The 17,444-nt window shown below is 43.5% G+C and overlaps 1 protein-coding gene across 4 annotated transcripts in view; it reads left to right on the forward strand.

The window, feature by feature from the left end:
- The first annotated feature begins 6 nt into the window (after positions 1–6).
- DZIP1 (DAZ interacting zinc finger protein 1) overlaps positions 7–17,444 on the forward strand; it is a 52,406-nt gene continuing 34,968 nt past the window's right edge. For 3 of the 4 annotated variants that reach the window (XM_029936529.1, XM_029936531.1, XM_029936532.1), the window contains exons 1-5: positions 7–143; positions 251–799; positions 8,230–8,314; positions 11,019–11,143; positions 14,048–14,209. In XM_029936529.1, coding sequence (XP_029792389.1) covers positions 141–143; positions 251–799; positions 8,230–8,314; positions 11,019–11,143; positions 14,048–14,209 — 924 coding nt within the window. In that variant the 5' untranslated portion in view covers positions 7–140. The remainder of the gene's footprint in view (positions 144–250; positions 800–8,229; positions 8,315–11,018; positions 11,144–14,047; positions 14,210–17,444) is intronic. The other variant, XM_029936533.1, reaches the window with a different exon arrangement.

The following is a 17,444-nucleotide window of genomic DNA, read 5'->3' on the forward strand; positions in this document are numbered from 1 at the left end:
TAGGCCGCCGCCGCCGGAGACCCGGCCATCTCCCGCTCCCGAGGGGTGGGGCGGCGGCGGCCCGGGAGGCGGCCCGGGCCGGGTAGACGCGACCGCCCCCTCCTCGGATACCAGCGGAGGCTGCGGATTTGCTTCCAAGCATGGTAAGGAAGAGCGGGAGGTGGCGATGTGGGACTCGGGGGTGCCGGGGCTCCCCGGGACTCCCACCTCCCTCACCGCCCCCCCTCCCCACGCTGTCTCCTTCCCGCAGCCCTTCCAGAAGCACGTCTACTACCCGCTGGCCAGCGGCCTGGGAGGACCCGACGCCCCCGCGGCGGCCGCGGCCCCGATGGCCTGTGTGCCCCCCAGCGTGGCGTCGGGCCCCCTGCCCTTCTTCCAGTTCCGCCCGCGGCTGGAGAGCGTGGACTGGCGGCGGCTGAGCGCCATCGACGTGGACAAGGTGGCGGGGGCCGTGGACGTGCTCACGCTGCAGGAGAACATCATGAACATCACCTTCTGCAAGCTGGAGGACGAGAAGTGCCCGCACTGCCAGTCCGGCGTGGACCCGGTGCTGCTGAAGCTCATCCGCCTGGCGCAGCTCACCATCGAGTACCTGCTGCACTCGCAGGAGTTCCTCACCTCGCAGCTGCGCCTCCTGGAGGAGCGGCTGCGCCTGAGCCTGGCCGACTGCGAGCAGGGCAAGAAGCTTCTCACCAAGCAGGCCGGCGAGATCAAGTTACTCAAGGAAGAGTGCAAGCGCAGGAAGAAGATGATCTCCACCCAGCAGCTGATGATCGAGGCCAAAGCCAGCTATTACCAGGTGGGACCCTGCGTTGTGATTCCGATTCATAATCCAGTAAAATCCTCGATCGCTGTTTTTTTTTTTCCTCCTTTGTAAGATTTTTATTGTAAATCCGAAGAAACAACATAGTTAAGCAAAAGAGTCATTTTAACCAACCGCTGACATGGTTCGTTACCTTCTGTCGACAACCATAGGATTAATAATTAAACAAGCAATGTTGTCTGCCTTGCTTTACTGAAGTCAGCTTTATAAACGCTGGCTGTTTAAGGGACCGTGCCCTCCTCCTAATCGATGTAATGAAAAATAAGCCAGGGACAAACTGCTGTTGAGGTCTGCCCCCAAATGATCTGGAATGATTACATTTGTGGGGTTTCTTTTTCAAGATATTTCCAAACTTGTTGAAAAGTTGTAAGAATAGTGCAAAGAATTTCATACACCCCTCACCCAGATTCTCCAGTTATTGACATGTGCCACATTTGCTTTATTTTCTCATTCTCTATATACATATTATTCTTTTGAACTCTTAGCCTGTGAATACCAGACTCCTGAATAGTTCAATATGCACATCCCCTAAGAATAAGAACACTGACTAATGTAACACTGTTAGTGATATAGAACAACAGTATTCGTTAATTGAACAGGTAGTATTTTAAATATATTTTATTGGGGCACCTGGGTGGGTCAGTTGGTTAAGCATCTGACTCTTGATTTTGGCTCAGTTGTGAGACCTAGCCCAGTGGCCAGCTCTGTGCTGAGCATAGAGCCTGCTTAGGATTCTCTCTCCCTCTCTCTCTGTCTCTACCCCGCTTGCACGTGCTCTCCCTCTCTCTCTCTCAAAATAAACAAACATTTAAAAAAAAGTAAAATATATTAATGTAACAACAATAGTATTTAAAAAATTAAAACCTCGTGCTCTTCTGTGTTTAATCTTTAACTGTTATGGGTTAGATATTGAGCTAAGATAAATATTGTAATTTTTGAGTGTAACAGAAATCAACTGTACATATTTTTTATTGATTAGGTGGAGGAAATGCAAAGGGTATCAACAATATTTGATAGAGTTATCAAAGTAAGCAACAGCCTGACAAGACTGATTTCATACCCTTACATTGTAGTCACTTTGGCTAAATATGAATTAAAAGGCCTCAGTGAATGGGCGCCTGGCGGGTTCAGTTGGTAGAGCATGTGACTCTTGATCTTAGGGTTGTGAGTTCAAGCTTGAGTTGGAGTAGCGTTTACTGAAAAAAAAATTCTCAGTGGACTTAGGTACTCGTGGTGTGAGTAAATGCAGAGAACTGGGTGTAGACACAGATTATGGTGTGGTTAATAGTGCTCAGGATGGACCCAACAGGAGCCTTGACAGAAGTGTACTTAAGATGGGTGAACGGTTGGAACAGAATACTGTTAGAAAGGCTTAGTGTTTAGCCTTAGGTACACAACCCAAGATACAATCCTCAAATGACACCTGATGCTGCTAATTGCCTATTTGTTTCCTAAATTCCATGTAGAAAGTACATTATTTATAAATAGTGTTGATATGGAATATGTATATATATATATATATATATATATCTGTTATACAATAAATAGAATGGGTTCTATCTAGACATTAAAATAGCTTTGGTAGTAATCAGTGACATGTTAAAAGCTCTAACATACAGAAATTTTATGTTTATGGAAATTTTTTCATTCTTCTACTTACCATAGAAAGAACTGTTAGTACTGGGGTGCCTGGGTGGCTCAGTTGGTAAAGCGTTCCAGCTTCGGCTCAGGTCATGATCTCGTGGTTTGTGAGTTCAAGCCCCACGTCGGGCCCTGTGCTGACAGCTCAGAGCCTGGAGCCTGCTTTGGATTCTGTGTCTCCCCCTCTCTCTGCTGCTCCCCAGCTCACGCCTTGTCTCTCTCTGTCTCTCAATAATAAACAGATGTTTAAAAAAATATTTAAAACAAACAAACAAGAAATAGCTGTTAGTAAAGATTCTCAAGTGTGAATGATACACATGAATAAAGGTAAGGGCTCCGCTTTATTAAACAAATGACACCTGCCAGGTCGGCCACTCAGCAGAGTCCCTGCATGATAGCGTCTGGTGTGTGGCATGCCGCGAGGTGACCACAAAGAACTAGGATTGCGCAAACCACTTATTCCTGCTTCGTGGGGTATAGACACACACCCTTCTCTTAGGTGGCTTTCCATTGCCTCTTGATGGACTCTGAGCAGTGTGAGCCCTTTAGGGTGACAATTCCAGAGTTAGACTGCCTGGGTTTGAATCTGAACTCTTCCACCATGCAAGTCTGTTAACGTCTAGACCTCTGTTTCCTCATCTGGAAAATGAAAACAGTAGCAGTGAGTATCTTTTCGGGCTCTTCTGACAAGTCCATGAGCTAACGCACATGCAGGATAAGGAGTCAGCAAACAGCATCTGATATGTGTGCGTTGATTCCACACTGGCTTCTTGGTCCTGAGCTGTGACTCCCAGGATCCCTGCAAGGCCTCACACCTTTCCTAGGAGACGTCGAGCGGTGGAGTGGGAAGAAGGCCAGGGGTCGTGGTGACGATGCTGTAAGAAACGGCGATTCAGGGAGGGGAAGTCGGGTCTGTTGCTAAGAATAATAACACGTAAGCCAGCTGGGGTTCCGAGATGTTACAGTTATTTTAACTCCAGGTTTGAACCTTTGGGGATATCTGGCCTGTGATAAAATTTATAGGAAGATGATAGATTTTGTTTAAATAGCTATTTGACTTTAGCCTGCAGTCATGAATTTGTGTTTTAAAAGTCTCATGGCCATGTGTAAAGGCCAGTGTGTGCCAATGATGTGTCTGTCAAATTATTTTTTAAAATAGAAATTTTTAAATGCCAATATATTGTAACAGGACTTAGACTCCTTCTAAGAAGAACTTTTGTTTTCATAGCTGGAAGACTCCAATTCCTGTCCATGCTTTAGCACTACAGGAAGGTTTTGGAATCTGTGTCAGTGAATTTCTGACCCTGGTTGCAGTTTTTCAGTGTCTTGCAGTTGGAGATGAGTGCTGGGGGTAGAAAAAGCAGGCATCTTGGGGCGCCTGAGTTGCTCAGTTGGCTAACCATCTAACTTGGGCGCAGGTCATGATCTCACTGTTTGTGAGTTTGAGCTCTGCGTTGGCCTCTCTGCTGTCAGCGCAGAGCCCGCTTCAGATCCTCTCTCTCCCTCTCTCTCTGCCCCCTCCTCACTCTCTGTCTCAAAAATAAATGAACATTAGAACAAAAAGAACAAGAAAAAAGCATGCATTTTGCAGTTAGAGAGACATAGGTTAAAATATGCATCTGTTAACACTGGGACCCAATTCACTCCCCACACCCTTAACCAGCCTCTGGCTACCACTGATCTTTTTACTGTCTCTGTAATTTTGCCTTTTCCAGAGTGTTATATAGTTGGAATCACTGAGGAACATCTTGGTTGCTTTCAAGCTTTGGCAATTATGAATAAAGCCGCATTAAACAGATAACGTGTGCAGGTTTCTGTACCGACATAGGTTTTCAGCTCCTTTGGATAAATGCCAAGGAGTGCAATTGCTCGATCATATGGTAAGAGTACATTTAGTTTGGTAAGAAACCACCAAAGTGGCTGTATCATTTTGGATTCCGACCAGCAATGGATGCGAGTTCCTGTTGTTCCACACTTTGCCTGCAGTTGGTGATGTGTGTGCTCTGGATCTTGGCCATTCTAACGGGTGTAGGGTGGTGGCCCATTGTCTAAATTTGCATTTCCCTAATGACCTGTTATGTGGAGCATCTTTTCCTATGCTTAATTGTCATCTGTGTATCTTCTTTGGTCAGGTATCTATTACAGTCTTTGGCGTATTTTGTAGTTTTTTGTTTTCTTTTGGTTGAGTTTTGAGAGTTCTTTGTATATTTTGGGTAACAGTCCTTTATCGGTTGTGTGTGTTTGGCAAATGTTTTCTCCCAATCTGTGGCTTGTCTTCTCATTTTCTTCATATTTTTTTGCAGAGCCAAAGTTTGAATTTTAATGAAGTCTTGTTTATCAGTTATTTCTTTTTTGTAAATTTATTTATTTATTTTGAAAGAGAGAGTGTGTGTGCATGGAAGGGGGAGGGAGAGAGAGCTCCCTTTTGAGTTAGGTTTTATGAAGGATGTGAAGTCTGTCTCAACATTCACTTTTTTGTGGATGTCCAGTTGTTTTGGCACCATTGCTGAAGAAATTGTCTTTGTTCCATTGTATTGTTTTTGCTTCTTTGTCAAAGATCAGGTGGTGATATTTATAGGGGTTGATTTCTGAGCTCTCTCTTCTGCTCCACTGATCTGTTTGTCTGTTCCTTGGGCAATACCACACTGTCTTGATTACTGTTTATATAGTAAGTCATAAAGTTGAGTAGCATCCGTCCTCAAACTTTTCTTTCTCCTTCAATACCTGTTGGCTATTTTGTGACTTTTGCTTCTTCATACAAACTTTAGAATCAGTTTGTTGTTATCCACAAAATACCTTGCTGGGATTTTGATTGGGATTGCATTGAATCTATAAATTAACATAAGGAAAATTCACATCTTGACAATATTGAGTCTTCTTATCCATTAACATGGATATTCATTTATTTAGTTCTTTGATTTGCTCTTCAGAACTTTGTAATTTCCCTCATATAGATCTTGTACATGTTTTCTTTTATTAGTTTTGACAGAGAATGCACATGCACACAAGAGCATGAGCAGGGGAGGGACAGAGGGAGAGGGAGAGAGAGAATCTTAAGGAGGCTCCATGCCCAGCACAGAGCCTGACTCTGGGCTTGATCTCACAAACATGAGATCATGACCTGAGCCAAAATAAGAGTCAGACACTTAATCTGCTGAGATAACCGGGTGCCCCTAGATGTCATACATATTTTGTTGAATTTGTACATAAGTATTCAGTTTTGGGGTGCTAATGTAGAGGGTGGTATGTTACTGGAATATAGGAAAGCAGTTAACTTTAGTATATTAACCTTAAATCCCACAACTTTGCTATACCTGGTTGTTAGTTCCAAAGTTATTGTGGGGTTGTTTTGTTTGTTTGTCAATTCTTTGGGATTTTCTATACATACATTAATGTCATCTGCAAACAAAGAGAACTCTGTATCTTCCCTCCTGATCTGTATATATGTTATTTCCTTTTCCTTGCCTTATTGCATTAGCAAGCACTTCTAGTACAGTGTTGAAAGCAGTGGTAAAAAGGGACATCCTTGCTTTGTACCTGATCTTAGTGAGGAAGCTCTGAGTTTTTCCATTAAAAATGACATTAGCTGCGGGTGTTTGTAGCAGGTCTTTACCAAGTTGGGAGTGTTCCCCTCTCCCTGGAGTTTTTAACTCTTAGACTCTCCCACTTTGTGCCTCCAGCAATGTCAATTACAGTTTAGGTTTTCCGACCCCTTCTTACCCCGAGTTCATGGCTTTTCTGTATGATTCAAGTAGTTGCAATATCTATTTTTCATTTTTACAAATCAAAAGTCCCACTTTCCAGACAGACTCATCCTTTCCTTCCCCCGGTGCTGTGCCTGAGAGCCCACACTGACATCTGAGTCTGGTGGGCAGTCCATGACGTACTAAACCCAGGCAGTCTTCAATAGCAGAGAAGGCTGGAAAGATACTTTAAAGATTCCCTAAAACACAGTGCCAAAAAATACGCCATAATGGTGGTCTTCTGGAAAAGAGACCTGAACTTCTGGTGCAGTAATAGTGATTTGTAGTAAGGCGATACGTATGTGAATAGAAGATACGTACATGAATAGAAGAACATGAAGAACATGACACGTACATGAATAGAAGAACATGCTAGTAGCACAATGGAGCTGAAACTGCAAAATCCAAACTGAAAGAAAGTCAGTAGAACACACGTTTCGTTTCTTTAGCAAAAAAGACAAAAGAGAGATGAGGGGCAACCTAGCGACCAAAAGACAGTTGAGAGACCTCATGAGCAGTTGCAGGATGTGGCCTTATTTGGATCCTGATTCAAAACAAACTATAAAATTTTTGTCTGAGACAGTGTATGAAATATCAGAGAAAAATAACCAAATGGTCAATATTTAGGAATTAATTTTCACATTTTAAATGGTGGAATAATATTATGATTGTGTTAAAAGAACATCCTTTTAGGGGCGCCTGGGTGGCTCAGTTGGTTAAGCATCCAACTTCAGCTCAGGTCATGATCTCATGGTTTGTGACTTTGAGCCCCTCTTTGGCTCATTGCTGGCAGCTCAGAGCCTGGAGCCTGCTTTGGGTTCTGTGTCTCCCTCTCCCTGCCCCTCCCACACTTTTACTCTGTCTCTCAAAAATGAATAAGCATTAAAAAAATATTTAAAAAAGAACGTCCTTTTAGAGGTGGATTCTGAAATACTAACAAATTAAATATATAATATCCAGGTTCTAATTCAGGGTAATCCAGGAACAAGGCTATCAATGAAACAAGTTGAAGTTTTGCTTTCGATCTGAATCTGTGTTAAGGTAGAAAACAGAAATATTTGTGGAATTTTTCTTTAGTAAATTTCATTTATGAGACCAAATATTTCTTAAAAATTTTTTTTTTGTTTTTTGTTTATTTTTGAGAGACAGAGAGAGATGGCACAAGCAGGGGAGGGTCAGAGAGAGAGGGAGACACAGAACCCAAAACAGGCTCCAGGCTCTGAGCTATCAGCACAGAGCCCAACGTGGGGCTCAAACCCACGTACCATGAGATCATGGACTGAGCCACCCAGGTGCCCCAAGAGACCAAGTATTTCTAAGTTTGTGTTCCATCATTTATTAATGGTGGGCTCCGGAGATAACGCAATGAATAAGACAGACAAGAGCCCACGCTGGCAGGAATATGACGTTCTAGAACAGAGAAGGATTGAGAAGAGGACAATAAAGAAGTGAAGTGGCTAAACGTGGAAGTAGTGACTGATGAGTCGTGCAGAGATGAAAGTAAGACAGCGTGGTGGGACAGTGGCCAGCAGGAGGGCCATCCGCCAAAGTCTTGATGACGTGCCCCATGGGGAAACGCTCCAGGAATGACTCCTGAATGTCAGGAAGGAGGCGTCGGGGGAAGGCCTGGGGAAGGGTCAGGCCGGGCACGAGCGAATGCAGGGGCTGAATTTGGCCTGCTTGAGCGACAGAAAGAAGACTGGCATGGCTGGAGTGTCTCAAGCAGGTTGGTGACAGGCTGGGAGCCACCTGTGTCACGGGAGCTACATCCAGCATTCCTGCAGGCGCCCAGCGGAGCTACCCTGGCCGCCGGGAAATAGCTGTCACCACCTTGCGCCCAGTTTGGGGAGGACACCCTAGTTTACTGTTGTCTTTTTGGTCCTGCTTTTAGTATCCCTTGCCAGGATAGCTTTTGGGGGAACGTTGCCAAGAGGTGGTGCCTTAGGTACCCCAATTTTAATTGAAATTAGGGGGGAGGGCACTTGTTACAGACACTCAGATTTGTTGCTCTCTCCTTTTTAGTGCCATTTTTGTGATAAGGCCTTTATGAACCAAGCTTTTCTACAAAGTCACATTCAGCGCCGCCACCCTGAAGATTCTCACCTTGGTAAGTCACGAACTCAACTTCACAAACCTGTTTTCCTTTTGGTACCTTTCTCTCTTTTTTCAGCAAGACATGGTCCAGTGCATCTCTCGGTCCCTCTAAAAGTATCATAGTCTTTGTTCATTCATGAAATATTGAGCCCCTATGGTATGCCATGCACAGCACCAGGCCTGGGGCTACGGGTGCAAGTGAAACAGACCAAGTCCTGCCCTCTGGAATCTACCATTCTGTTAGGAGGGGCAGAGGGGACACAAATAAATTAGCAGTTCCTTTCAAATGGTGGCAAACGCAACCAAGAAAATAAAACCAGAATGAGGTGAAGGTAGTCAGCAAAGTCTTCATGGAGGAGGCCCTGTTTGATGGGAGGCTGGATTGATGAGGAGGTCCCAGCCTGGGGAAAAGCTGGGGAATGAATATCCCAGACACGGGGAGCTCTGAGTGTCAGAGGTGTGAGGGGCAGGCAGCATGGCATGTTTGGGAAGCAGATAGACGGTCAATGGAGTAGAGCGAGCAAGGCAGTAGTGTGCAGGGACCTTGGAGGGGAGGGGGCCAGGTCACGTGGGGCATTGAAGGTCCCAGCCAAGAATGTGGGTAGCGGCTGGTGGGAAGCATAGGGGCCGTGGTGGAAGCAGGTGGAGGAGTGAGGGGGCTGCCAGGGTAATGCAGGTGAGTGACATGGCAGCAGGACCAGGATGGGAGGAGGGAAGACCAGAGAAGTGAAGATGGAGAGGACGTGTTCTACACAGAGATGTGTGACTCGGCATGAGAACAAGAGACAAAAGACAGTCCTGGATTTTGTCCTATACATTTGGGTGAGTGGTGGTGATGTCTACCGAGGTGGGGCTCTAGGGGCGGGAAGTGGGTTGAGGAAGGAAGGAGAATGAGAATGTGTGTTGGTCAGGGTAAACCTGAGGCACACATTTAAATGCCATGCAGGTGAAGATGCAGGGGATCTGGAGGTCGAGGTAGATCCCCAGGCTGGAGATACCAATCCAGGAGTCATTAGCAGAGCTGGGCTGGATGAGCTCACCTAGAGAGAGAAGAGAAGATGGCTAGGGGCCAGGCTTAAGCCTCTCCCAACATTAGGAGATCAGGAGGAGCAGCCAAGGAGGTGAGAAATAGTTATGGAGACAGAAGGGAGACCTGGGGAGTATGTTGTCATGAAAACCCAGGGAAACAAGTGTTTCGGGGAAGGAGGCAGTGATCAGTTTATTGAATGTTCCTGAGGCATAGAGTAAGATGAGGACTGAGAATTGATTATTGCTGTCATCATGGCTATTGACCTTGACATAGCAGCTTTAATGGATTGGTGGGAACAAAAGCCCAAGGGGAGTGAGCTGAGCTGACAATCAGGTGAGCCAGTGGTCATTTGTAGAAATTTACTTCAGTAACATTTGCTGGGAAGGACAGCAGAGACACGAGACATTGTCTGGAGGACAATGTGGAGAAAGGGAAAATTTTTGTTTCATTGGATGTGGGAGATACAAAGATGTGTCTGGCTGCTGATATGAATTAACCATGTATAGAGAAGAAAAAATAAAGAGGCAAGAGAGGGCAGGAGTTCAGTGCCTTATCAACCAGATTTCCTGTTATTTAAATGTTCTTAAAAGTAAAAAGTGCCAGGTCTATTTCTTCTTGAGCAGATCAAAGCATTGTACAGACTGCGTAGAGACCAGTAACCCACAGAAACTCTCATTATGACCTTAAATGCTTTCAGTACCTAGATGTATGTAGTCTTAGCTTCTTACGAAGTGCTTGCTTTCTCCTTTCTTTTTGGCCAGTCCGTTTCCATTCCTGCCTTTTTTGGACAAACAGATCGATTTAGGAAAAGAGCTAAGTTTTGTATAAACACTACGAATGGCATAAAATCCCGCCTGGAAGTCCTGGACCACTGATACAACTTAGCAATATGGTGGAGAAATTGGGAAAGTTAAATATTTTAATTAATCTACCATTCTTCCGCGTGAAACTGACTTTCTTTCTCTTCTGTTTCAGTATCTTATTCTATCTCATACTCGTTTCAGAGAGTATTTCAGACTCTGAAATGAGTATTATTTCTTCAGGTCATCTTTGAGATTCTGACTTTCCACTTTGGCTTTCATACCTTGCATGTCTACACTCACAGACACATGTACATCCATTCAGTCATGTGCACATCTTCATGTAAGTACATGTACATAAGTACCTTCCCTTCACTTGTTGCTTCCTATACAACCTTCTGGTACCTCTTTTTGGCCCTCTGGACAGCTTATGGCCCCAGTTTGCATCTTGAATGCCGGCGTCTGATTGTCTTAGCACTGATGGGGTTCTCAGGAGAGTGTGGTGGGAGCCGGAAAGGTAGTGGCCTGCCACAGAAGCTTCCCGTCTCTCACTGAGACAGGCACCTCAACAAAGAGCCTAGGATTATTCCTTGTCACCATTACTATTCCCCGAATGGCTCTCACACTGTCTCTGGAGGGTAATCCAATACGGTGGCCGAAATAATCTGCTAAAAGAAATTCAGCACCCTGTAACACGATGGGCTGCAAATAAACACTCATGAGCAAAAAAAAAAAAAAAAAAAAAAGGCTCATGTGGCATGAAAAAGTAATAATATCCCAAGTTGGAGCAGTTTCCTTTGTCTTTGTCTTATCAGTAAGACCCCGTAAGTTTTCAGATAGGTTTCAATAGAGGTGGTATTTTAATAAAATATTTCTGTTGCCAACAGAGTATAGGAGAAAGGCACAGACTGATAAGCTCCAGAGTGAGATTGACACACTGAAGGAGCAGCTGCAGCTCACCAAGTCTCAGCTGGAGGCTGCACAGCACGCCCACGCCGTCAGGTTCTCAAAGGTAGGGTACCGCGTTCCGAAACGGTGGGGTGGAGGCAAGGATCTGGATTAACTCCTTTTAAATTAGGGTGGATTTTTTTCTTTGTTGGGAGATATTTGATTACTGATTCAATCTCCTTTTTCATTGTTGGTCTGTTCAGATTTTCTGTTTTTCATGATTCAGTCTTGGTAGGTTGCGTGTTTCTAGCAATTTCTCCTGTTCTTTGAGATAGTCCAATTTGTAGGCATATAATCATATGCATAGTGGGCTATTATAATTTTGTAATTCTGTGGTGTCTGTTGTAATGTCTCCTCTTTCATTTATAATTTGAGTCCTTTTTTTTTTTCTTGGTTAGTCTAGCCAAAAGTTTGCTAATTTTGCTTACCTTTTCAAAAACTCCAACTCTTAATTATGTTCATCTTTTCCATTGTTTTTCTGTTCTCTATTATACTATTTCTGCTCCAATCTTTATATTTCCTTCCTCTTGTTAACTTTGAGCTTAATTGTTTTTTTTCCCTCTGATCTTGAGGCATAAAGTTAGATTGTCTATTTGATATATTTCTTTTTTTCTTAATGGAGGCATTTTTAGCTGTAAACTTTCCTCTTAGAACTGCTTTCGGCATATCTCATATGTTTTCATATGTTGTGTTTCCATTTTTGTTTATCTCAAGATACTTTTTACTTCCCTTTTGGTTCCTTTTTTGATCCATTAGTTGTTTGTTTAATTTCCATCTACTTGTAAATTTTCCAACTTTCCTCCTATTACTGATTTCTTCTTTTTTTTTTAATGTTTATTTTTGAGAGGAGAGAAAGAGAGGAGGGGTAGAGAGAGAGAGGAAGAGAGGGAGGGGAGGAGGGAGGCAGTATTCGAAGCAGGCTACAGGCTCTGAGCTGTCAGTACGGAGCCCAATGTGGGGCTCAAACTCATGAACCTGAGAGATCATGACCGAAGCTGAAGTTTGTCGCTTAACCAACTGAGCCTCTCGGGCTCCCTTTTCTGTTACTAATTTCTAGTTTCATACCATGTGGTCAGAAAAGATACTTGATATAAATTCAGTCCTCTTGAATTTGTTAAGACTTGTCACCTAACATATGATCTATCCTGGAGAATGTTCCACTTGAGCTGAGAAGACTGTGTTCTGGGGACACCTGGGTGGCTCAGTCAGTTAAGCATCCAGCTTCGGCTCAGGTCATGATCTCACAGTTTGTGAGTTCAAGCCCCATGTCAGGCTCTGTGCTGACAGCTAGCTCAGAGCCTGGAGCCTGTCTTCAGATTCTGTGTCTCCCTCTCTCTCTGACCCTCCCCTGCTCACGCTGTCTCTCTCTGTCTCTCAAAAATAAAATATTAAAAAAATTATAAAAAAAAAAAAAAAGAAGACAACTGTGTTCTGCTGGATACTATCTGTTGGGTCCATTTGGTTTGCACTGTTGTTCAAATCCCGGGTTTCCTTATTGACTTTGTGTCTGGATGATCTATCCATCGTTGAGAGTGGATATTAAAGTCCCCTATGATTACTGTGTTGCTGTTTATTTTCCCTTTTTGTTCTGTTAGTATATGCTTTATCAACTTGGATGCTGCAATTTTAGATGCATAAATATTTACAATTCTTATACCTTCTTGATGAATTGACCTCTTTATTATGGTTAAATAACCTTCTTCGTCTCCTGAGATCTTCCTTTTTTTATTTTTTTAATGTTTATTTATTTTTGAGAGAGAGAGAGAGAGAGAGAGAGAGAGAGAGCACGAGTTCCTTTAACTCCGGAACCGTGAGACCGTGACCTGACTCAGTCACCCAGGCACACCAGAGCTTTCTTTTTTAATGTAGGCACTTACAGCTTTTTTGTTTGTTTGTTTTGGTATGTTGTGTTTTAGTTTCCATTCATCTCAAAATATTTTCTAATTTCCCTAGTGAGTTTTCTATCTCCCACTGGTTGCTTAAGAGTACAGTGTTTCATTTTAAAGTATTTGTGAATTTTCCATATTTTCTTCTGTTACTGATTTCTGGCTTCATTCCAGTGTGGAGGGAAAATACACTTAGCATCCTTTCAATTTTTAGAAACTTATTGAGAGGGGAGCCTGGGTGGCTCAGTCTGTTGAGCATTCTATTCTTGATTTCAGCTCAGGTCATGATCTCGTGGTTCATGAGATTGAGCCCTGCATCGGACTCTGCACTGACAGTGGGGAGCCTGCTTGGGATTCTCCCTCCCTGTCTCTCTGTCTCTCTCCGTTCCCTCAAACTAAATAAATAAATTAAAAAATAAATAATTGAAATGTATTGAGACTCTTTTGTGACCTAACATATGCTCTCTCCTGGTGAATCTTCCATGTGCATTTAACAAGAAAGTATGTTCTGCTTCTGTTGGGGGCGAAGTTCTGTGTATGTCAGAGCAAGTGTGTCTATCGTGTTAAGTCTGCAGTTAGGTAAACACACACACACACACACACACACACACACACACACACACACACAAGAACACCCTAAACTGAAGGTCATTGAGAAGTCAGAGGCTGATTGTCTAGACATTGAATTAGCTTGTATAAATATGAATTTGTGTTTTGGGAGTGAGATGGGGCTACTTTATCCAAACTGATACAGTATTGAGAACAAAATAGTACCTGCTCAATAGACATTTTCTGTTAAAGTATGTTTACATTTTACATATTATTGCATATCTACTGTACAAGTTCACAGTTCACAGAACTCTTGGGACTTTGGGCCTCGGTGTTTGTATTCTGAGACATCTAAGGATGAAGGGATGCCATGTGCTGCGTTTGGTTTGGAAAAATCACTGCGGACATTGCAATTATATGAAGTGCTATTGCCAACCTAACTGATACACATGATACTAGCTGAAGCTGTGTCATTTATTTAAAACTTTGCTTCACATCAGAACTTTTAAAGCCATGCATTCAAATAATTTCAGGAATATGAAATGCAGAAAACAAAAGAGGAAGAATTTCTGAAGTTATTTGATAGATGGAAAGAAGAAGAAAAGGAGAAACTAGTTGATGAAATGGAAAAAGTCAAGGAAATGTTTATGAAGGAGTTTAAAGAGTTGACCTCCAAGAATTCAGCATTAGAATATGTAAGTATGAAACCAAGAACTCCTCATAGTATTGATAGGGTTGTTGCCTCAGGAGATGGCATTAGAGTGGCGTTATGGCCAGTGGATCTAGAAATTACTTTATTGTGTCTTGGTCCAGACACCCCTCCTCTTCAGAATCCTGAGGGAACTTGCGACATACAGAAGACAGAGCAAGTCAGAAAAGTCATTTCTTTGAAAGCGAGAGCTTTGGCTCCAAACGCATGTGCAGAACGCTTGGCCCATTTGAGGGGCGCCTGGCTGGCTCAGTCGGTGGAGCGTGCACACTTAATCTCAAGGTTGTAAGTTCGAGCCTCACGTTGAGTGTAGGGAGTACCTAAAACACTAAAGATTAAAACAAACGTTGAAAAAAAAGAACACGTGGTACTTTTGGTACCCTTGGTCAGATCATAGAAAGAGGGTCTCTCTTTCCTTAGCTGGTTAGGTTTAGAGAGCCATAAACCATAAGCCTCCTCCCTGAATTTTGAAGCCTTATAAGTTCCAAAGGAACTTTCTAGAAATGTGACACAGATCACCAATGTGGAAGAAGGAAGCCAACCCAGAAAGACATAAGTAGAATTTTTTTGCCAGGTTCCTTCCTGGCCGGTGAGAAGGACAGCGGTTCTGAGCAAGCAGAATGTAACTAAATGAGTCCCCATCCCTATGGGAGCAACCTTGCTCCACACTGCCCTGGTCACATGCATAGACAGAGCCATGCCTTGCTAGCCTGGGACCTTAACCTCTGTGACAGTGGCTGCTGTCTTCCAGCTACAAAAGACCTGAGCTGGATGGAAAGACCTGAGCTGGATCGGCAGCTCAGTCCTGAGTCACCTTTGGGGAAAGAAAGCAAGATCCTTGAGCTCCCTCTAGAGGCCAGCAAGTTTTACAAACTGAAACGGAAGGACATTTTTAGAATACAGCTCAGGGCCTTCTCTAAAGCGCCTTGAACTCTTGCATAGAGGTGGGGAAATCACAACCTGTGAACTGAATCTGACATATCACCCATTTTCATATGGCCAGTGAGCCGAGAATGGTTTTAATATTTCTAAATGGTCGAAAGAGATCAAAAGAAGAATAGGTCACAACACGTAAAAATTACATGAAGTTCACATTTCTGTGTCTGTACGTGTTCCTTTATACTTTGTCTGTGGTGCTTTTGTGCTGGAGCTGTGGAGATGAGCGGTTCTGACCAAGGCCTTACGTGTCTCCCAAAGCCGGAATGCCATCTGGCTCTTTACAGAAAATTTGCCAGCCCTGTCTTATCTTTATAAAGCAAACACGGCAAAATGTTCACAGTTGGTTGAAACTGTGGTGTTGGTGTTCATTATACTATTCTTTCAACTTTTCTTTTTCCTTTTTTAAAAAATTTTTATTTATTTTGAAAGAGTGCACACGCACCAGCAGGGCCTAGCGAGGGAGGGGGAGAGAGAATCTCAAGCAGGCTCCATGCTGTCGGCGCTGAGCCCAACACGGGATTCTATCTCATGAACCAAGATCTTGACCTGAGTTGAAATCAGGAGTCAGGTGCTCAATCGACTAAGCCATCCAGGCGCTCCTCAACTTTTCTAGAAGTTGTAAATTGCAAATGAAAAGTTGAGGGGAAATAAATTTGGGTGGTTCACTGTGTCTTTTGTGAACGCTTCCTTTAAACAACTTCCTGTTGGTTCAGTTATTCCATATCACCTCTCCTTGGTGGCGGTTTTTTCCAAGTATCAGAATGCCTAGGCAGTAGTTTCTCTATTCATGGGTTCTTTTTTTTTATTTTTTTAATGTTTTTATTTATTATTGAGACAGAGAGAAACAGAGCATGCGTGGGGGAGCAGCAGAGAGAGAGGGAGACACAGAATCTGAAACAGGCTCCAAGCTCTGAGCTGTCAACACAGAGCCTGACGCGGGGCTCGAACCCACGAACCGTGAGATCATGACCTGAGCCGAAGTCAGGAGCCCAACCGACTGAACCACCCAGGCGCCCCTGTGGGTTCTTTTTTGTCCCCTGCACCAGGGGCCTTTCCTGAACTATCTGTGGCTCAAAGTGAGATGCCCTCTTACCCACTGGTGGACTGCGGTACTAACCAGTTTAGGACTGGCTTCTCACGTCTTCTTCATCAAGGCCGTACTCGTTTTCCCCCTTGCTGCCAATTAGTGTTCCTTTGCCTCAGGTTCCTTCCGGGATTCCATCCCCTGCTTCCTGCTCCTACGGTAATAGTGGGTTGGCACTTGTCCCCACGTAGGATTTTTCTACCACTCCTACATTTTTTTGAGATACAGTTTCTATACCATAAAATTCACCCACTTAGAGTGCACAGTTCAGTGGTTTTTAGTATGTTCACAGAGTCATGCATCCAGCCTCATAGGCATTTCGGAATACGTCATCACCTCAGGAAGCACCCCCTCCCCCAGGCCACTGGCAGCCACAGATCTGCTTTGTGCCTCTGTGGATCTGCCGATTCTGGATGCTACGTATGAATTGAATCATATAATATGTGATCTTTTGTGAGCAGCTGCTCACGGTTAGTATAACGTTTTTGAGGTTCATCCGAGTCATAAGGATGTACATGTATCACCATTTCATTCCTCTGTCATTGCCGCACGATATTCCGTTCCATGAATATTGTATTTCATTTGTTTGCTCATCAGTTGACAACATGTGGGTTGTTTGCCCCTTTTTAGCTATAGATGGTTTTTAAAATTATTATTACTTTTTAAGTTTATTTATTTATTTATTTTGAGAGAGAGGCAGTGTGAGCAGGGGAGGGGCAGAGAGAGAGAGAGAGAGAGAGAGAGAGAGAGAATCCCAAGCAGGCTCTGTGCTGCCAGCCCAGAGCCCAACAGGGGGCTCAAACTCACAAACCAAGAGATCATGACCTGAGCAGAAACCAAGAGTTGGATGCTTAACCAACTGAACCATCAGACACCCCTAAAATTATTATTTATAATAGACTTCATTTTTTAGAATAGTTAGGCTTACAGAAAAGTTGAGCGTGCAATCCAGAAAAGTTCACGTAACACCTCCCTCTCCTACCCGGGTTCACAGTTTCCCATCTTACTGGCAACTTAAATTGGTCTGGTTCATTTGTTACACTTGATGAGCCAATACTGATATATTAGTATTAATTAAACTCCATACTTTAGCTTTTACCTAATGTCACTTTTCTGCTCCAGGATCCTTTCCATCATACCACATAATATTTAGTTGTCACATCTCCTTAGGCTTGTCTGAGACAGTGTCTCAGTTTTC

The sequence above is a fragment of the Suricata suricatta genome, chromosome 4 (assembly GCF_006229205.1).
Source record: "Suricata suricatta isolate VVHF042 chromosome 4, meerkat_22Aug2017_6uvM2_HiC, whole genome shotgun sequence".
NCBI lineage: Eukaryota > Metazoa > Chordata > Mammalia > Carnivora > Herpestidae > Suricata > Suricata suricatta.